This window comes from Theobroma cacao, chromosome 9, assembly GCF_000208745.1.
Source record: "Theobroma cacao cultivar B97-61/B2 chromosome 9, Criollo_cocoa_genome_V2, whole genome shotgun sequence".
Lineage (NCBI taxonomy): Eukaryota > Viridiplantae > Streptophyta > Magnoliopsida > Malvales > Malvaceae > Theobroma > Theobroma cacao.
In genome coordinates this window covers 29,776,641-29,798,545 of record NC_030858.1, presented here as the reverse complement: position 1 = coordinate 29,798,545, position 21,905 = coordinate 29,776,641, and the positions used below count along the sequence as shown (strand labels likewise).

The following is a 21,905-nucleotide window of genomic DNA, read 5'->3' as shown; positions in this document are numbered from 1 at the left end:
ATTCTGGTAATGCTTAAAAAAGATCCAGAACTACCCAAGAGAAAACCCAGTTTGATCCCATCCCAATTTCTTACACTGCCCTATTACCGCAATTGATTGAAAATCGACTTCTTACCCGTACCCCTTTAGAACCACTCCGACCTCTTTTTTCGAAATGGTATGACCCGAATGTGCATTGTGATTACCATTTTGGAATTCAAGGACACTCCACGAAGAATTGCACTGCCTTGAAACATAAGGTCCAAGCGCTCATTAAGGGAGGACTTTTAAGTTTTGCTAAAAAGGACAATTCAAATACTGATAGGAATCCCTTATCTAACCATGGAAGGCCGACAGTGAATGCCATACATGGAGGGATGACTCAAAGGGTGAAAATGAGTATCGATGAGATTCAAACGCCAATGGATAGAGTGTTTGAGGCATTGTTCAAAATAAATGCCATCACTCCAGAACCAATAGACATAAAAGAATTGGGCCATGATTTCACTCATTCTTGCAAATTTCATATGGGGGCTATTGGACATTTCATTCAAAATTGTGATGACTTTCGTTGTAAGTTGCAAGAGTTGATGGCGAAGAGGATTTGGTTGGAACTGTAAATGAAGATCCCCTAGCTGAAGTGGCATCGAGTTCGTCTGGTATGGACAAACCTAAACCTCTCACTATCTTTTATGAAGAAAATAGGAGTCCAATGAATGATACATCCCCTACTGTTGTTGAAAGTGGCATCACCATCGAAATTTCCAGCTCGTTCCCATACAAGAGTGAGAAGGTTATTCCTTGGAATTACGAATGTAATATCTTACGTATGGCCCCCCTTACTTCCCAAGTAAATTTTGTAGATCTAATCGACGTGGTAGGTATAACGCGAAGTGGGTGATGTTATTCTCCTGAGATAGTAGAAATGGTTGAAAAAGAAAAATCCAAACTGAGAGAAGATCTGAAAGAAGCAAGTATCTTTCCCAAAGACCAAACTACCGAACCTATAGTTACTCCGAACAACGAGGTTAAAAGGCCTGTCATAAAGAAAAAAACGAACGAATTTCTTAAATTTATCAAACACAGTGAGTATAGTGTGGTGGAGTAGTTAACAAGAATACCTGCTCGCATCTCACTGTTATCCTTGCTTTTGAATTCGGAAGCACACAAGAATGTGCTACTCAAAATTTTGAATCAAGCTTACATGACTCATGATATATCGATGGAAAAGTTAGACCATATTGTGGGGAACATCACAGTAGGGAACTTCATTGCCTTTAATGATGAGGAAATTCCATCGAGTGGCTAAGGAAATAACAAGGCTCTCCACATAACCGTTAAATGCAAGGACCATGCCATACCCAGAGTATTAATTGACAATGGTTCGACCTTGAATGTCATGCCTCGTTCAACGTTAATAAGGTTGCCGATTAATATGACTCATATGAGGGCTAGTCATATGATAGTCCGAGCATTTGATGGAACAAAAAGGGAAGTGGTGGGTGATATAGAAATACTAGTGAAAATTGATCCCTACATGTTTGATGTCCAATTCCAAGTGATGGATTTTACCCCATCTTACAATTGTCTATTAGGACGCCCGTGGATTCATATGGCGAAAGCTGTACCATCTTCTCTGCATCAAAAGGTAAAATTCATAATTGAAGGCCAATTGATAAGCATATCTGCAAAAAAAGATATACTAGTCATCCAATCCTCATTCACCCTCTATGTAGAAACGGTGGAAGAAGTCCCTGAATGCTCATTTAGAGCCTTTGAGTTTGTTAATGCTACTTATGTGGGAGAAGGGGCAGTGATACTAACTCCTCGCTTGTCAGTAGTAACTAAAATGGAGATTAAACAGACAGTGGGAAAGAGATGTCGTGCTAGTCTGGGGCTAGGGAAGAATTTACAAGGAATTAGCCATCCTTTGATTTCGATCAAGAATGAGGAAAGGTTCGGTTTGGGGTACCAACCTACCAAATAAGAGAGAAGAAAATTGGCAGACTGAAAGAAGATTAAGAGGATGGTTCAACATTAGGGAAGGGAAAAAGAATTTGAGAAAAAGACAATTCTATACCTGTATGAGACTTTCCACTCTGCAGGTTACATTCATCTCGAAGCACTAACAAAGGTCAATCAGGTTCTGCAGATGTTTGATGAGTTATCAATCCATATGATCAAAGACAAAGAATCTAACGAGAATGTCCTTGTGGTGTATCCAGCACTGCTAGGAGAGGAGCTAATCAATTGGACAGCTACGGAGCTGCCCACCATCTTTAAGTCTTTGAAAATGTAATGAACAATTTTACCTAAATGCCTATGCCTAAAGGCATTAAGAGTAATTTCTTGTTTAAGTAGGGCTTTCTCTACCTTAATCATTTAAATAAATGACAATGCATGATGTGTTTCATAATTCATCAACCTTTTTGCATATTTCCTTTTCATTTATTCATTTAGCCAATAAATACTTGCCCATACACATGTGTCCAATTTTACCTATTTGTAGGTCTTTAAATAATGAACACGAAGACAATCTAGAGAACAATGTCAATTTTGATTTCGATAAAGTTTCGAACTTTGATGAATTGAAAAATGAAGAGGAAGTGGATGACTATGACTTACCCTTGATTTATCAAGATTGTTGGAATAAGAGGAAAGGGAGATTTTACCTCATCAGGAACTCACAGAAATAATCAACCTGGGAAATGGGGAAGAAAAGAAAGAAGTGAAGATTGGTATTTCCCTATCATCTGAGGAACGACAGAAGTTAGAAGAATTGCTTCGTGAGTATGTGGATGTATTTGCTTGGTCATATCAGGACATGTCAGGTCTTAATACTGACATTGTCATCCATAAGTTACCTTTGAAACTGGATTGCAAGCCGATTAAACATAAATTGAGAAGGATGAAGCCAGATATGTTGCTGAAGCTTAAAGAATAAGTAAAAAAGCAATTTGATGCTGGGTTTTTAGAGGTGGCCAGGTATCCTGAATGGGTAGCTAACATAGTCCCGGTTCCTAAAAAGGATGGAAAAGTTTGAATGTCCATTGATTACATGGATTTGAACAGAGCAAGTCCAAAGGATAGCTTCCTTTTGCCACATATCGATACTCTTGTGGACAATACAACAAAACATGTTTTATTCTCATTTATGGATGGTTTTTCTAGGTACAATCAAATTAAAATGGCACCTGAAGATATGAAAAAAATAACGTTCGTAACCATGTGGGGAACGTTTTGTTACAAAGTAATGCTATTTGGATTGAAGAATCCAAGTGCCACCTACCAAAGGGCAATGGTAACTTTGTTCCATGACATGATGCATAAAGAGATAGAGGTGTATATGGATGACATGATTGCAAAATCTCATACGAAAAGGGATCATATTGTTAATCTCAAGAAGTTGTTCGAGAGATTGCGAAAGTTTCAACTCAAGTTGAATCCTGTAAAATGTACTTTTGGTGTTACTTCTGAAAAATTGTTGGGGTTCGTAGTAAGTGCAAAAGGAATCAAAGTGGACCTGGATAAAATACGAGCTATTTAAGAGTTACCACCCCCTAAAACGCAAAAAAAAGTGAGGGGATTTTTAGGGAGGTTGAATTACATTGCTCGATTTATATCCCAACTCACTTTCAAATGTGATCCAATCTTCAAGCTGCTTCGAAAGCGAGACCCAGAAGAGTGGAATGAAGAATGTCAAATAGCCTTTGATAAAATCAAAGAGTATCTCACAAATCCATCGATGTTGGTACCACCAACTACTGGAAAACCTCTTATTTTGTATCTAATTGTGAACAAGAATTCCATGGGATGTGTATTGGGGCAACATGATGAAACTGAAAAAAAAGAACAGGGCATGTATTACTTGAGCAAGAAATTCACGGAGTATAAGTCTAAATACCCTGCGCTCGAAAAGTTTTGCTATCTACTAGCATGGACAGCCTAGAGGCTCCGACAATATATGTTGTATCATACAACGTGGTTGGTGGCAAAATTGAATCCCATCAAGTATATTTTTGAAAAACCTATCTTGTTTGGAAGAATAGCACGGTGGCGAGTTCTACTGTCTGAGTATGATATCATATATGTGTCCTAAAAATCAATCAAAGGGAGTGTCATCGCTGATTTCCTTGCAGATCGAGCTACAGAGGATTATGAACCTATAAGTTTCGATTTTCCAGACGAAGATTTGATGGCCATCTTGCACATAGAAAATAAAGGTCCCAATAAACTTAATCCATGGAAGATGTATTTTGATGGGGCATCTAATGCTTTGGGGCACGTAATTAGAGCAGTGTTGATTTCCCTAGATGGAAAGTACTATCCAGCCACGGCTAGATTAAATTTCAACTGCACTAATAATATGGCAGAGTATGAGGCATTGGTAATGGGATTACAAGTAGCAATTGACATGAAAGTCGACACGGTAGAGGTTTACGAGGATTCAGCTTTAGTGATATGTCAAATGAGAGGCGAATGGAAAACTAAAAATTCTAAACCAGTCCCATATCAAAAGCTGGTTACAGAATTAAGCAAGCTGTTCAAGAAAATTAGCTTCAACCATTTGCCTCGAGAAGAGAATCAGATTGTTGATGTTTTGGCCACTCTCACAGCGATGTTCAAAATAAAAAGAGCGGCTGATTTGGAAATCCGTGAAACCTCCGCACATTACCTAAATGTTGAAGAATAGGTTGATGGTAAGCCGTGGTATCATGATATAGTGCAATACATCAAGCATCAGACATATTCTGAGAATGCCACGAACAATGACAAGCTAATTCTTAGAAGATTAGCAATGGGCTTCTTCCTTAGTGGAGAAGTGCTCTACAAAAGAAGTCAGGATCAAGTACTTTTGAGATGTATGGATTCTATTGAAGCCAACAAAATAATGGAAGAAGTCCACGAAGGAACTTGTGGAGCTCACCCTAATGAACATATGCTGGCTAGACAAATTATGAGAGCTGGGTATTATTGGTTGACATTGGAATCAGATTGCATAAACTTTGCTCGAAAATGCCACAAGTGTCAAATTTATGCAGATAGAATCCATGCTCCATCAGCCCCACTACACGTTTTCACAACGCCTTGCCCATTTTCAATGTGGGGAATAGATGTGATTGGGCTTATTGATTCAACACCAAAAGCCTCTAATGGACATCGATTCATATTGATGGCCATTGATTATTTCACGAAATGGGTAGAAACGGCTTCCTATACCAATGTGACACAAAAGGTGGTGTGCAAGTTCATCCAAAAGGAGATAATATGCCGATATGGGCTGCTAGAAAGGATCATTACTAATAACGCAAGCAATTTGAATAGTGCGATGGTAAAAGAGGTTTGTGCTAAATTCAAGATCAAGCACCATAACTCGACAACTTATCGTCCGAAGATGAACAGAGCAATGAGACAGCCAAAAAAAATATCAAAAGGATTATCGAAAAGATGATTGAAGTCTATAAAGACTGGCATGAGAAACTTCCTTTTGCCTTGCACACATATTGAACTTTTGTGCGTACCTCAAAAGGGGCAACTCCATACTCATTAGTATATGGTACAGAAGCAGTTTTACCTATTGAAGTAGAAATCCCATCATTGAGGGTATTGATGGAAACGAAATTGGAAGATGCTGAGTGGATTTGCTCTCGCTGTGAACAATTGAATCTAATTGAGGAAAAAAGGCTTGCGGCTCTTTGTCATGGCCAAATGTACCAACCAAGGATGATGCGAGCATACGAGAAAAAAGTTCCTCCCAAGCAGTTCCGAGAAGGAGAGTAGGTTCTCAAGAGAATACCCCATTATTATATTTACTTTCAGGGAAAGTGGATGCCAAATTGGGAAGGACCATATATGGTAAAGAAGGTTTTTTTAATAGGAGCTTTAATTTTGGCTGACATGGATGGGGAAGATTTGCCTAATTTGATAAATGCGGATGCGGTGAAGAAATACTATACTTAAAAAAAATAAAACAAAAAAATTAAAAAATATAAATAAAAAAAGAGGTTTCATGTTGAAAACCCGAAAAAGGCAACTCGTACCCAAAGAAGGAAGCTTACACTGAAAACCCGAAAAGGGCGGCTTGAGGCCAAAAGGCAAGAAGTTAGAATGAAATTTAAAGATGTCACCCAAATAGAGTACAAGATTGAGGTAAAAATACCTATGAATGGAGCTCAACAATTTCGTAAAATAGGGGAAGTTATGAAGTCTGCAACCTACAGATTTGCTCAAAGCATCAATCAAGGACAATTCTTGAAGTTAGAAATCATATTGTTTTCTCTAAATGGTCTAAGTGTTCATTATTTGAATGATCTAATCATTGTTTTGTAAATTTCCCTCCTTTTGATCTTTTTTACACATTTATATATATAAAGTTCTCCTTCACTTCAATATTTCAAGCCTTGCTTTCCATTAGTACATAATCCAACATGATGATTGTCATGAAAATGAATGATGACTGGTAAGGAAATGAACTAACTAAGCAAGAAATTACGTTCATTGTTCAACAAAAAGACTTAATGACAAGAAAAAGGAATGGTAGAGCTTCAAAGAGAAAAAAAAAAGTCAAAGGGTGCTTAAGGGAAATCAGGAGATACCTAAAGTAACTAGAAGAAAAGTAAACGAGCAAAGATGATTGAAAGCTGCAATGAAAAATTGGATGAAGCAAGACAAGGGTCCAAGAACCTTAACGAATCATAAACATGAAAGCATTCTATCATTTCAATCATGCATACATGCGTAGCCATGCACACGATCATTTTCAAAACAAGAATCAAAATTAATTCATGTCCCGAGCTTCGAAAGTAGGAATCCACCTGACCTAAAGTGATGAGGTCATAAAATTTTGATGGAAGGATTTGAGTCTTTCATTGTCATGTTAATCCAATTAAGTTGGCATCGGAGAATTAAATCGAACCTGTTATGAGATAGGCCGAGCCTAGATTAAGTCTAGGAATTTTAATTTTTAAATCGAACCTGTTGTTAGATAGGTCGAGCCTAGATAAGGCTAGGAATTTTAATTTTCTAAATCGCACCTGTTGTGAGATAGGTCGAGCCTAGATTAAGTCTAAGAATTTTAATTTTTTAAATCAAACTTGTTGTGAGATGGGTCAAGCCTAGATCAAGTCTGGGAATTTCAATATTGCTTAAATCGAACCTATTTTGAGATAGGTTGTGCTTAAATGAAGCTTAAAAATTTCATTTTTTGAACCTAGGTCAAGCTTACGTATTTCGATTTTTAAAATCAAATCCGTTTTGAGATAGGTCAAGCCTAGATCGGATTGCTTAAATTAACTGGCTTCGAGATAAATCGAATGTGGTGTTTACGTCTTTGCACTATTCTTAATTCTCAAGAATGTACAAAGAGGGGCAATTGTAAACACCCATTCAAAATTAACCAAAAACAATAATAAATAATAATATAATATAGTAAAAATAAAAAATAAACAAACAAACAAAAAAAAAAGAAAAAAGAAGGAAGTCGGGAGACCCACATGGCCTCCATGGTCAACAAAATACGAAGCATTAAATGCTTATCCGGCGGTTGAGATTTGAAGATCACTTCCGGCAAATTTATTTTTGACTTGAAGGCACCCATCCGGAATACATGCTGAACAAAGCATGATTGCCCTCTTTGATTGTCCAAAAATTTGGACAACTGGGTTCTATAAGAACACTAAAAAAACTCTAGAGCAAAAGGGAGGTTTTTGAAAATAGCCCGAATTCAAACAAAAAAAATAGATTCAAACCACAAAAAACCACAAATCAGCCATTAAAAATCCTAAAGCCACCAGCAGTCTACCCTAACCACAATCAACAACAATAAAAAAAGAATACAAAAAAATATACAAAAAAAGGGAAAATAAGAGGGGTGGCGGTGGTTTAGGATTTTTGAGCTTGGAGATGTTTGGGTAAGGGAGATTTGTGAGTTTTTTAGTGGGTTTTGAGGGCTAGGTGACCGGCGTGGAAAGGGAGAAAGAGAGAGGGAAGTTTCAATTTTGGGTGGTCGGTGGCGCAAAAAGGGGAGATTCGGTCTAGATCTGCCTATCCGAGGCAGGAAGTAGAAGAGAGAGAGAAACCGACGAAAGTAGAGGAAAGCTTGGGGAAGAAGGACTCCAGTTACGGCCAGATCCGGTGGTGAAATCCGGCCAATGGAGTGAGAGAGGGAAAAAGAAAAGTTTTAGAGAGAAAGGAGAGGGTGATCGTCTAGAGAGAGATAGTGGAAGGTGAAAATAAGAGAAAGGAAAAAAAAAGGGGCTTACGTACCCAGATTTCAAGGCCTAAACGGCACTGTTTCGAGTGATCCTATAAGTACCAAACGGTGCGTTTTGGGCATAGTATTGTGGGCTTGGGGAGCAGATATGGTGTTGTGGTCTTAGGCTTCCTACATACTCGTGGGTTGGGTTAATCTCAGCCTTATAAGGTATAACTTTTCTCTTTTGTTTGGGTTTGTTTTAGTTGATATTGGGTCTAGCCCATCTTGCTTAATCAAAGTGTATTTATTTTTCTAGGGGAGGAATTTATATATATAAAACTTGAATGTCTATTTTAGTGTTAGAAAATCAAAACAAACAAGAAAAAATCAATCAAAAAATAATTGTAATAATAATAAAAAATAGTAAAAATGCATAGTTATAAAGAACATAAATTTAGATAAATAAAAAATAATAAAAAACATATTTTTATAAAGGAAAGTTTAGTTTATTTTGCAAAAATATATAATAATAACATAGGTAAGGAAATGACAGTAATAATAATAATAATAATAATAATAATAATAATAATAGAGTATATATTTTGGATCAATATTTATAGTTGAGAAAGATTCGAAGTTTGGTCTAAAAAAATCAATCAATAAATGAATAAATAAAATAAAATAAAAAGATCAGACTAAGTAAGGAATTATTAGATATAAAATATAATGTTTGATTTGGAATCAATACCGATGATGGGATATTCGTACGGAATGCAAGAAGTCGCAATTCTAAAAGAATTTCCTTAGGTTAAGAATTTCGATTAAGACTCCACCAGTATGATGAGAGGGTCCTAATTCGGAATTCTAACGTTTTCAATTTTAAATAAATAAAAAATTATATATACTTAATCACCAATTAATCAAAAAATATATAAAGAAATGAGAAACCAATGATAACAATAAATTTGTTAATCATAATAATAAAAATTGATAAAATACATATGCATAAATAATAATAACTACGTAGAGTAAAAAATATGTGATCTAAAATATAAATAAATAAAGTATATGATGAAATGGAAATGGTTATACAAAAATAATAAATAAATGTAAAATATTTTGTTCATTATAACTAAGCTCAAAGAAAAGTATTAAATAAGAAACGAACATTGAATTTATAAGTACATCGTGTATCATTGTTGTATTGTTACATGTCATGGCATATAGACATATTCTGTATACGAGTGTAGCCCCAATGATGGGACTTTCCGAGAAAGCTTGCGAAGGTGAGTTTTTCCGGTAAATTTCCTAGGTGAGAAGGTATCCTTGGATCCCACTAGTACGATGGGAGGGTTCGGAGAGATATCTTTGATAAAAAGCTTTTGCCCGCATTAGGATTTACATTCAAGAAAACACTGTTTTTTTTTTACTCGCAAACGACTATCCCGATGCTAGGATTTACCTTGTAAGCTTGCGAAGGCAAGTTTCTAAGGTATTTCTCTAAGTGAGAGAATACTCCCCGATCCCACCAGTATGATAGGCAGATTCGAAAAGTACGCTCAATAAAAGATTTTCGTTTGACATTATCTCGATTTTATGCCATGCATTTCACAATTGCATCACGTGTGCGCCAAACCCGTAAAATATTTTGACTTGATTAATAGAATAAAAGAAAAATTAAATAAATAACAATTAAGGAAACATAAGAATAAAATTAATGGGTTAGGATAATGTATGATTAAATGGTACCATTCGTGGAACGGGCGTCATGGGAGTGCTAACCCTTCCCTGTGCGTAACCGTACTCCCGAACTCAAATCTAAAAGATACGTAGACCAGTTTATCGTTCTTTCGATAGACCTAAATTTAATTTAGGATTTCGTCGAGTAGAACAAAATAGGGTGGCCAATCACATCTAAAAAAAAAGATTGGTGGCGACTTCCTAAATCACCCTACATCTAGCTGCTGGGTTCTCGAACCTGCACGTTACAACACTACTCCACCCAACAAATTCCTTCCCAATGCCCATATTGCTTCTGCCTCTTCAAGCATCAGCTTGTTTCTATTTTGAAGATCCCCATCAGTTGGAGACTCCTTCACCACTCTTGATTTTTCTGCATTTAGACCCGAGGCCTTGGATCCTTACAAAAGAGGGATTACACCTGTAAGCAGGTCAAGCTTAGGTTGTTTTGCACATATTGCTTCTTGTTATGAAACTTTGTTTGTGGCAACCAATTAGCCAGATAACATGATGTTGTCAAAAAAAAAAATTGAGCAAAGCATTTCCTTAACTAGTTCAGGAGAATTTTTACACTAGTGCAACATTATAGATTTAACAAAACCACAATAGTAATAAGTTGTCAGTAAAAAATATCGTGTCAAAATTAATACTTAATAACTAATTTATCACACAAATGAAATTATCAAAAAGTGTGACCCATTAATAGTGACAGGATAAGGACATCTCAACATCAAGATTAATTTGACGTACAATAGATGTGATAAAATAGCCTACAATAATGGGTTACAGCTTAGGCTGTATATATGTTTTTAAATACCGGACTGTACACAATCACAGCCTGTCTTTGCTGAATAAATTTAATTCAAAGGGCAACCGTATATTTTGGGACAGATAAAAGTGGCCACAAACTATCAATTCAATTTGACATACATAAAAAGCCAGTGATTTAACGACAATTGGTTTAAAAGTTGCATTTACCAATTGGTTTTATGTTTTAGTAAAAGGTAAAGGAATAGTTTGGTTAATTTCTGCTCACTCCTCCGTTGCTTTGTCAATTGTTACCTATAAACATTCCGCAAGTAATTTATCATATTCGATATTCTAGATAATCTATATTTATTTATAAAAAAAAAGGTTTCTTTTGATTAATGTTTTTACTTTTTATCTTGACAATGTTTTAAAAAGTTCTCGAATTATTGAAGAAAATTTAAACAACTTTTTATTTCACTACAAAAAAATTGAGTTTTAATCATATTTCTTTGGGCGACATATTTTTTTATATAGTTAAATTTTAAAAAATGCAGCTATTTAAATTTTTAGGTTTACTTTTTTCACATTTAATGTAACTTTTGCTAGTGTATATAATTTCTATCGTTACATTTTATTCATAATGCATTTAAAAATTTATATAGTGAACTGAGATTTATAAAAATGTTTTAAAAAACATAAAAAAAAGTATTATTAAAAATATTTTTAGTAGCACATTTTAAAAATGTAATGTCTTAAGTCAAATTTATTGCAATGTTTTTTTAATTACATTTAATCAAATCCATATACTTTTAATTTGAGTTAAATAAGTATTTATGATTAATGGTTGATTAACTGTTATTAATTAAAATATCACTTGTCATTGTATACCAACATAACGCTAACATGGCAAAATGTGGATGGTGAAAAATGTTATGTGAACGTATCTTCATGTCATGCCACCATCCACTATGACATGTTAGCTTATCATGTCAATATTACGTGGTATAAAAATGACAAGTATGTTTTAACTAACTATAGTTATTCAACTATTTATCATAATGGCTTATTTGACCTTAAATTAAAATATAAGGTCTTTATTAAACGTAATATTAAAATAAGAGTTTATTTAAATTTTTTTAAATAGTTTAAGGGATTTTTGTAAAATATTATAGCTTTTATCTTTTATCATTTGTCTGGTTTTTCAATATTCATTTTTTATTTTTTTATCAAATAAAAAATAAAATATCAATCAAACGGAGAATAAATAAGTTATGTATTAATACAAATATCTTACTAGTTACTACCATAAATTAATTAGTTGGATTATGAAATATTATATAATTTTCTCCTATCTTTTACTTATCTCAGTATTTTAATTTTTTTCGGATTTGAAAGCTTTGAAAACTTTGAAGGAATATTATATGGAGAAGGTGAATATTATATGGAGATAATTAAAAATGGAAAATGAACATTTAACTTGAAAGGAAAGGAATATTCTTCAATAATAGGGATATTTATGACTTTATGTAAGAATTTAGTTTGAATTTCTCTTTTCCTAAAATTATAAAATAAAATGGTTATTTTTTTTTTTTGCCAAAAAAGGAAGAAAATCTCGTGGTTGACTGATGTCGAGATAAAAATGAACATGAAGTAACTTTCAAAGAAAAAAAAGAACATGAAGTCGTAAAGATAAAAAGAAAAAGAGTGAGGAGTCCGGCATTTGAAGAGTCAATAAAGAGAAAACCTCACTACCAAACAATGGAAATTAGAAGAAAAAGAGTTTAGCAGTTACTAGCTGACTAATTATCCAATAAGACAAATTTCCAACTTTTAGGAGTAGCGAATAATCAAATCTTTAGAATTAAGAAAATTTACTTTAATTTGCAAAAGTGGGAACAACTTCCCCTTTTCGGAAATCTCCCTCATTCTCCAAGTCCACTATACGGTTCTTCATTAAGCTGTTGTGGTTCTTTTCCTTTATTTCTTTTTTTTTTAAATAAAAAGTACGTAGTATTATAAGTTAGGGTTTCTATTTGATGCATTGTCTATAATTTCTATATATGTCAGCTCATCAAATACTGTAGTTTTAAAAATTTTTAGGACTTAAACTTAAATGTTTAAAAGTTTTTTATAATTAATTAAATAAATAAAATTTTCTCTCTCTTCACAACATTATTTTATTGTTCCTCTTTTGTATCACTTTCTAACTCTATCATGTTCTTCTCCCCTTCTTCTTCTTCTTCTTTCATTAAAATTTGGTTTAGTAAAATTGTTCAACTTCAAAAGATTTCAAGATTATTTTTACTTGTTAATTTTAGTGATATATTTTTTTAAGTGATTTCTACATTTGATATAGGATTATAATGTGATAACCCATTGTTCCTTTTTTCAAATAAATAAATTAAGGAGTTACTTTTAGTTTGACTTTGGGTTATAGAGTAAATGATAAAATGGTAAATGTAATTAACCAACATCAACTTATTATCAAATTCTAATTCTAATAGAAGTTGTGACCAAATTTTTCCAACACTGATACTACCTCCAAAGATAATACTGTCACAACTTAATGAAGGATTCTTCTATCACAAGCCAACCAATCTGGTTCCAATGCTAACCAATAAAAGAATTATTTCCTTGTTTTTCTCTCTCTTTCTCTCATCAAAAAGAAAATCTCCATACCAAATTCATCACTTTTTCTCCTTCTTTAGGTTTCAGTGGCACTCTATTTAGTAGGATTTTAGGTTGGATGCCTGTTGAAGAACAAGAAAAGAAGGTGAATGAGGTTCTAGGGAAAAGTAAAAATATTTTAATTTTTAATTTTAATGGAAGAAGAAGAAGAGGAGAAGAGGATGATGGAGATGGAATTAGAGAGAGATAAAAAAAAAAAGATAAAGCTGTGATGGAGTTGGAGAGAGATAAAAAAATTATTTATTTAATTAATTATTAAAATTTTTTTAATATTTAAGTTTAAGTGCTTAAAGATTTTTATTTTTATCTCATTAATGAGATGATAATATTTGGTGAGCTGATAATGTATAGAAGTTATACATTATCAGTGTATTAAATATAAATGGTTTAAGTTATTGGATTCAAGTTTTGAGATATGAAAGGCTATTAATATTATTATTATTATTATTGATTTATGTTTTCATAGATATTAGACATAACATTTATAAAAGACTCATAAACTATTTGTGAAAAATTCAAATAAGTTCTTATTCTTTTATTTGCATTTAATCAAACATTTAGGCTTTTTATTTTAGGTTAAATAAATCTTTATTACTAATTGTTATTAGTCAAAATGTCACTTGTCATTCTATGTCATGTGATATTGATGTGTTGACATGTCATAATCAGTGACAAAGGGAATAGGGACTAGTAGCGGTTTTCCAAAAGTTTTAAAATTTTATAGTATACCTTTACGTTTTTTTAGAATTTTATAGTTTTTCCCTTCATAAAATGTCCAATCTTAGCATGCAATAGTTGTTAAAAAAATATCTTATATTTTATACTTAACACGTAATTAGAGTTATTTGTGTAATTTTGTTATGAATTTTTTTAAGTTACTTTATGTTTTTGTCAAACATTGATATTTTAGTATGATTATTTTACAAACATTGTCTTCACTCCCAAACAAGAAATCCTAGTTCTGCCACTGGTTGTAATTGATGACGACACAATATACTGATATGACATTATGATATTACCATATGACATTTTTACTATTCACATCAATGTCATGTCAACGTCACGTGAGTATAAAATGATAAGTTGCATTTGATTAATAACAATTAGTCAATTATTAGTCGTCATTAGTCATAAAGACCTATTTAACCAAAAATAAAAATATAAGAACTTATTTAAATTTCTTGAATAGTTTAAATATTTTTTCAAGTAGTATACCTCGATATTAGTTTAAAACATGCTTAACTTCTTAAACACTTATAAATTCTCTTTTTAAAAATCTTCCTTTTGGGCCAAAACCTTTTTTTTTTTGTAAATCTTAACCTGATATCCAAAAACAAAAAATCTTGAATACCTCAAATTCCTACATTTTTTTATCTGCCAATATTGAATTTTGTTTTTTTACATTTAAAGAATTAGTTATCAATACTCTTTTAAAAAAAATAGCTATCAATATTAAAATTCTAAAATTTTTTTACAAAAATTTAAAATAAAAAATATTTTCTTAAATTACATGCAATATGAAATAGTATTTTAACAGAAATACATATAAAAGATAGAAATATAGTATAGTACTGTTATAGTATGAAAAAAAAAAAAAAAACCTTGGTTTAGTAAAATTGAAATAAAGAAGGTACTGGTAACTATCAGTCATGAATGCTACGTCTAGTACTATCTAGTGTCATTCCATCCACACTCATTTATTTCATTCACTTGCCACCCATATGACTCTGATCTGTTTGAAATCAGCCCATTAATCTCTTTTTCTTTCTTTTAGTTTTATTTTTATTTCTCTCTCTGTCCCATGCTATTGGTATGAGCCTCAATTCACAGGAGCCGCATTAATGGTTAGTTGTTTGGTGATCGTTCGTTCAATCACTAACAGGCCAATAACAACTCTCAAAGTGTAGATGGGCGTATTTTCATGTTCTTATGCTCTTCTCTCTACCTCTTTTTCCAGTTTGCTCAGCTGCGGATTTCCTCAGCCAGTGATCTGCTATGGAGATAGAGGTGGCGAGCTGCAGTCAGAAAGGTGCTGCTGGCGGCGGTGCTAAGGGAGAAGTCAGGGGTGTTTACTTGGTTTGGCAGGATCTCACGGTGGTGTTGCCAAACTTTGCTAACAAACCAACGAAAAGGCTGCTTCAAGGACTTAGTGGATATGCTGAGCCTGGAAGGATCATGGCTATTATGGGTCCATCTGGCTCTGGAAAATCCACACTTCTTGACTCTCTTGCAGGTTTAGTTTGCTCTCTCCCTTTCTTCCATTTTTTTTTTTTTTGGTGAATATTATATGCATAAGACAAAGATGATTTTCATTTTTATCAAATAGGTATATATTATTATCATTTAACTAAATACTAATTAATAGAAATAAAATATGAGGAACGGTTAGTTTACTAGAAGTTTTGTTGTTGCTATTCTAGGAAAATGTTGTTCACTCTCTTCTTTTGGATAGGATTGCTTTCGATTTGTTGGAGCATTCATGTGTCTTATAACAATAAGCTTGACTACCTAGTAAAAATTCCTTTTCAAAGCCTTTTGGGTTTTGCAACAAAATTGATTAGCAATATCAAAAGGAACAACAAAGAATTATTGTCATCAAAGGAAAACCAAAAAAAAAAAAAACAAAGAAGGAAAATTGATTGGGAACAAAGAAGTGGTTTTCTAACAAGTGCCTTGAGAGCTCCAAGACAAATTACCTTTACATATAATGCTAAACTTTTCCTTTTTTAAAATAATTATTGTAGTTTAGTTATTTAAATAATTATAATTTTCTTTTTAGTATCAATTTACTTTAGTTTTTGATGGGGTAACATGAACAGAAGGGGTGATTACCACATTTATTATACCTTGACAATATGTCAGTAAAAAGAAAGACACATTAAATCTAACATTGACAGTCAATGTAAACTTTGTCCCAAAACGCTTCTTATTTTAGAGGTAGGATTAAATTAATCATACATATGTAGGAATTAGGTCTTCTACCAAACATATACATTGTTAAAGATTTTTGACACTGTAGAAATTCTATGGTCTTACAACAATAATAATAATAATAATAAAATCAATCCTTTCTGTCAAAATATAAATTCAATACCATCACTTTGTTGGTTAACCTAATAAAATAGAACAGTGTGGCAGAAAAGCATGGGCTGGTGTTTGCAGTAAGTTGCATGGTAGAGGGAAGAAATTAATTTCCCTCATTAATTAGTTGCCCGCCCAAAAAGATAGCTAACTACGAACTGCCATCTGCAAAGGGTCCCCTTTAATTAAGCAAAGTCCGTCTCTTAATAAAGTGGACCCCCATATTCATGACAGGTGTGCTAATTTTTATGTGATGCACCTTTCAAAGTCACCCAAACTCTCGTGAAATTTGTATTATACCTCTCAAGTTTGGCACATTATCCCGTGAAATTTTGTTTTTGGCATATAGAAAACATTTATTTGCACCAAAGTTTATAGAATTTCTCTTTTTTTTTTTGTCAATTACAGTGTTTAATTTTTTCAATTTTAAAAAAATAAAATACAAATTCAGCTCTTTGAACAAAAAATACATGATTTTATATATATATATATATATTAAAAAAGAACACAAAAATCGACATCGATGGAATAGTTCTCAAAGTGGGACCTTTCATTTCATAATTATATTATTATAACATTATTATTCCAGTTAGCAGTTATTATTAAATTGGTGTCAATTCAACAGGAAATCTACCTTTCATGCCGACAACTACAATGTGAATGGTCACCCTCACCCACGTGAGTGTGATGTGGAAAAAGTAAATGAAGTCTTCAACTCATACAAATTTGAACCCAGAATTACTGTTTCAATGTCTAATTAGTCTTCTTTGTTTTTATTTTATAATTTTTTAAAAAAATTATAATTTCATCTTTACAAATGTTAAATTTCTTATGTTCGCTGTTCAAACATAAAAGTTTGACTCTATCACTGTCTCCTTTAAGAAATCAAAAGCCATGTAAAATTGATTTTTTTAGTGATGCAATACTTGATAAACACATTTAATATCAGCACTGTTAAATTACTTTTTCTGTTAACCATTTTAGTACCTTGATCTTGGTACAGGTAGACTCGCCAGAAATGTGGTCATGACCGGGAATATTCTTCTAAATGGGAAGAAGAAGAGACTAGACTATGGTGGTGTCGTAAGTTTTTTTCTTCTCTTAAGGCTTTCGGAAACAAATTCAAATAATTAAATTGGAGAGCAAATATTTTTCACTCTCACTTTATGTTGACATTTAATTTGATGAATATGGAAATTTCAGGCTTATGTGACTCAGGAGGATGTGATGTTGGGAACTCTCACAGTGAGAGAAACTGTAAGCTACTCAGCTCATTTAAGGCTTCCAAATAACTTGACCAAAGAGGAAGTGAGAGACATTGTGGAGGGAACAATTATGGAAATGGGTCTCCAAGAATGTGCTGATTCAGTGATTGGGAATTGGCATTTAAGGGGAATAAGTGGTGGGGAGAAGAAGAGACTTAGCATAGCACTTGAAATCATCACAATGCCAAAAATATTGTTCCTGGATGAACCTACTAGCGGCCTTGACAGTGCCTCGGCTTTCTTTGTAGTTCAATCTCTCAGAAACATTGCTCGCGATGGGAGGACAGTTATCTCTTCTGTTCACCAGCCAAGTAGTGAGGTTTTTGCGCTGTTTGATGACCTTTTCTTATTATCTGGTGGTGAAACTGTTTATTTTGGAGAGGCAAAGATGGCTGTTGAGGTATAAAGAAAAGGCATTTCATGTGATTTTCATGAACGACCTACATAAGTTTGACGTTATTCTTGTAATGTAATTTTTTCAATATTGATTTTCACAGTTCTTTGCTGAAGCTGGCTTTCCATGCCCAAGTAGAAGAAATCCTTCTGATCACTTCCTCCGATGTATAAATTCAGACTTTGATGCCGTAACGGCTACATTGAAAGGTTCTCAAAGACTGCGTGTATGTATCGCTCAACACCAATTCCATATGCTACTCAATAATAACTAGTTCCTTGAAAGCTGAAGCATTGTTTTCATTTTTTTTTTTTTATCCATGACATTTCGAGTACACTTGAAGAACTTGGATACTGTATTTCTTTGGCAAACACCAGCAGGCATCTCCTTAAACAATTCTTGTCAAAGAACTTGGCTCTTCAGTTTAGAATGCTTGAATAAAACTTTTAAATATCTGACTTGCCCTACATAACAGGTTGTCTGAGAAGCATGTCTCATAGAACATAATAGTTTTCAGCTGTGTTAGGAATTAAGATTGCAATTAATGTTCAAACCATTTGTAGAATTTCGCACGTATGTTTTTTCTTGGATAATAAGCTAAATATTGTCACAAATAATCTTCTGTTGCATTATTACAGGATAAACCAACATCATCAGACCCTTTCTTGGATATGGCAACAGCAAAGATCAAGGCTGCCCTTGTTGATAAGTACAGGCGCTCAAAGTACGCAAAAACGGCCCGAGCTAGGATTCAAGAAATATCCAAAATTGTAAGCAATCAAAACTATAGCTTTTCGGTCTTGTTCGTTGATTTTCTAAACCAAAAACTGCTTAAATTTTTGAGTGACATGGGTATCCATGGATATTTGATTACAACTGAGAATGTTGTTGATCACTTGCAATCAATGGTTAAAACAAACACAAATTTCAACATATTCCCTGACATCAATCACTCCTACCACGCTAATTGCTAAAATATAATTCGCTGCCTGAAAAAATTTATGTATTGCAGGAAGGACTTGAGGTAGAAATACAGAGTGGAAGTCAAGCAAGATGGTTGAAGCAACTTACAACATTGACAAAACGATCATTTGTCAACATGTGTAGAGATGCAGGATATTACTGGGCTAGGATAGTGATATATATACTTGTTTCTATATGTGTTGGAACCGTCTTCTATAATGTTGGCTATGGAAATACTGCAATTCTCGCTCGGGTAGCCTGTGGTGGATTTATTACAGGTTTCATGACCTTTATGTCTATAGGAGGCTTTCCTTCCTTCATTGAAGAAATAAAGGTAAACAGTCTGTTTTAACTTTTATAAGTCAGCTGACTTAAATAAAGTATTAACATTGGCATGTTACATTGCTGCTTCTGATATCTGCATTTCCAATTTTTTGAAACAGGTTTTCAATAAAGAAAGGCTCAATGGATATTATGGAGTTGCAGCTTATACCCTCTCCAATTTCTTCTCTTCATTTCCATTTTTGGTTGCAATTGCACTTATCACCGGGACTATAACATTTTACCTGGTGAAATTTCGATCCGGATTTTCACATTATGTGTTCTTCTGCCTCAATATCTTTTTCAGCATCACTGTGATTGAGAGTCTGATGATGGTGGTAGCTTCATTGGTTCCGAATTACCTGATGGGAATTGTGACAGGAGCCGGAATAATTGTAAGTGAGAAAACAAGTAATTGAGGATTTGTTTCCATTTGATGTTTTTGCTACCATTGTTTTCATATTTCTGTTGTTTGTGCAGGGAATTATAATGATGACATCTGGGTTCTTCAGGTTGCTGCCTGATCTTCCTAAGATATTTTGGCGCTACCCCATTTCATATATCAGTTTTAGTTCATGGGCACTTCAGGTATATTTCATTAATATGCAAGTACTTATGCTCTAATCATTTCTCATCAAGATAACTACTTTTGCATGTTCCTAAATAATACTTATCTAAAGGTTATTCATGCCACCTTTTTGTCAAAAATACCGTAGGCTAAAATTGGACGGGAGAGAAGTTTATACTATCTTTTCAGGACATTTATTTTCTTTTTTGACAAATATATATAAATATATACATACACAAGGAGAAGATTAGAAGAAAAAGATTGATACTTAAATGCATAAGGGTAAAATTGAATCTTGAAACTAATGAAAATTGATTGAAATCAAATTTACTACTATGCTATGGTTCAATATTGAATTTTATCATTGTTACTTGGATTTTATTGAATTTTTTTTTTTGGCTTAGCCAATTTTATTGAATGTTGTCATTATACTTTCAATTTATTGAATTTAGACAAAAAAAAATAACGGAACTAGAATATTTAATGAAATATTTTATTAATACAAGTGACAAATTTTTACCAAATTCATTATTTTTTAACTAAAAATAAATGAAATTGAATTTATAATGACAAAATTCAATAAAATTAAACTATAGTAACCCATAATATAATGACAAATTTGACCTTAATTACAGTTGAAAAATGTTTCTCCAACAACAAAAATAATTTAATTTAGGTTTTGTGACATGATAACCTCGGAAATGGAAGCAAAGTAGCTAGCAAACAAGCACTAAAGCAGGCAAGACCTGGATTATAATAACTGATGATAAGCTTAGCACGAGGATTCACGCAACAAAATCCTAGAATAAAATAAGAAGTGATCACGTTGATGAATCTAATTATGCAGGGTGCCTACAAGAACGATTTCATTGGCCTTGAATTCGACCCTTTACTACCTGGTGATCCGAAACTAACCGGCGAGGAAATCATTACAAAATATTTTGGGGTCCCAGTAGATCGTTCCAAGTGGTGGGATTTGAGTGCAGTGGTGCTCATCCTTGTATGTTACCGGCTTCTCTTCTTCAGCATTCTCAAGATCAAGGAAAGAGCTTCACCACTGGTGCAGGAAATTTATGCCAAGAGGACTCTACAGCATCTTAGCAAAAGGCCTTCCTTCAGGAAAACGCCATCTTTTGCTTCCAAGCGACACCAGCCTCTCCACTCACTTTCTTCTCAAGAGGGGCTTAATTCTCCATTACACTAAATTAAATGAAAACAAAAAACTATAAGGCATTGAAAACGTGCCATTGCTATTACTGATTAATACTGTGTTGAAATATCTGCTGTTTGTGTAGCTTACTAAATCTTTGCTTATACAAAAAAAATAAGAAAAATACAGAGTTTGTATTGAATTTTCATATATATGGATCCTTTTTTCTTTTCTTTTTTATTGCTCCATATATATATATATATATATATATATATATATATATATAATGTTATGTTGTTTATATCTCTTTAATAAATTAATGACCCTTCCAAAGTAATATAATTGTGCCCAACTTTTTCTTGTAAATTTCTAAATCAATGCTAATTAATTATAATGTAAATGTTAAAATTCAGTTTAATCTTTTCATATTAATTATATAAATGTTAAAATTGATTTTCTTCTAATTATTTTATTTCTATATGGTAAGTGTAATAGGCTTATATATTTATTTGAATAGATTATATGTTATATTAAAGAGTACTTATGTCATACTATTTTTTTTATAATTTTAAGAAAAGAAAAATGAAAGGGAAAAATGTGTAAGATAAAAAAGATATGCTTGATTAAATAAAATATAATGATAAGATTAAGTAATACGTTTGAAATGTTTACTTATTTTATGCATAGTATAATTATCTTATGATAAGTGATATGATGCAAAAAAATCAAATTCATACTTAATTTTATTTTTTATTAAGTAAACTTTTGAGGATGGGGATTTAAAACTAGCTTTTGATAAGAAGATATATACA

At 32.9% G+C, this 21,905-nt stretch overlaps 1 protein-coding gene across 2 annotated transcripts; it reads left to right on the top strand.

Annotated features, from left to right (window-relative positions):
- Positions 15,091-21,301, top strand: LOC18589880 (ABC transporter G family member 15). Of its 2 annotated transcripts, XM_007015049.2 has the most exons (10): positions 15,091-15,195; positions 15,309-15,584; positions 17,436-17,515; positions 17,636-18,097; positions 18,195-18,317; positions 18,730-18,861; positions 19,104-19,388; positions 19,498-19,770; positions 19,856-19,963; positions 20,791-21,301. In XM_007015049.2, exons 2-10 carry the CDS (start codon positions 15,347-15,349, stop codon positions 21,145-21,147), a joined length of 2,058 nt encoding a protein of 685 aa, XP_007015111.2. In that variant the 5' UTR covers positions 15,091-15,195; positions 15,309-15,346; the 3' UTR covers positions 21,148-21,301. The 2 variants fall into 2 exon arrangements, with proteins under 2 accessions (XP_007015111.2, XP_017983616.1); XM_018128127.1 differs by lacking the exon at positions 15,091-15,195 and having other exon boundaries at positions 15,219-15,584.

Coding starts and splice junctions, on each gene's coding strand:
- LOC18589880 (XM_007015049.2), top strand. CDS start 15,347: ATGGAGATAGAGGTGGCGAGCTGCAGTCAGAAAGGTGCTGCTGGCGGC. Junction 15,585..17,435: donor ACTTCTTGACTCTCTTGCAG/GTTTAGTTTGCT, acceptor ATCTTGGTACAG/GTAGACTCGCCAGAAATGTG. Junction 19,389..19,497: donor CCTTCATTGAAGAAATAAAG/GTAAACAGTCTG, acceptor TTTTTGAAACAG/GTTTTCAATAAAGAAAGGCT.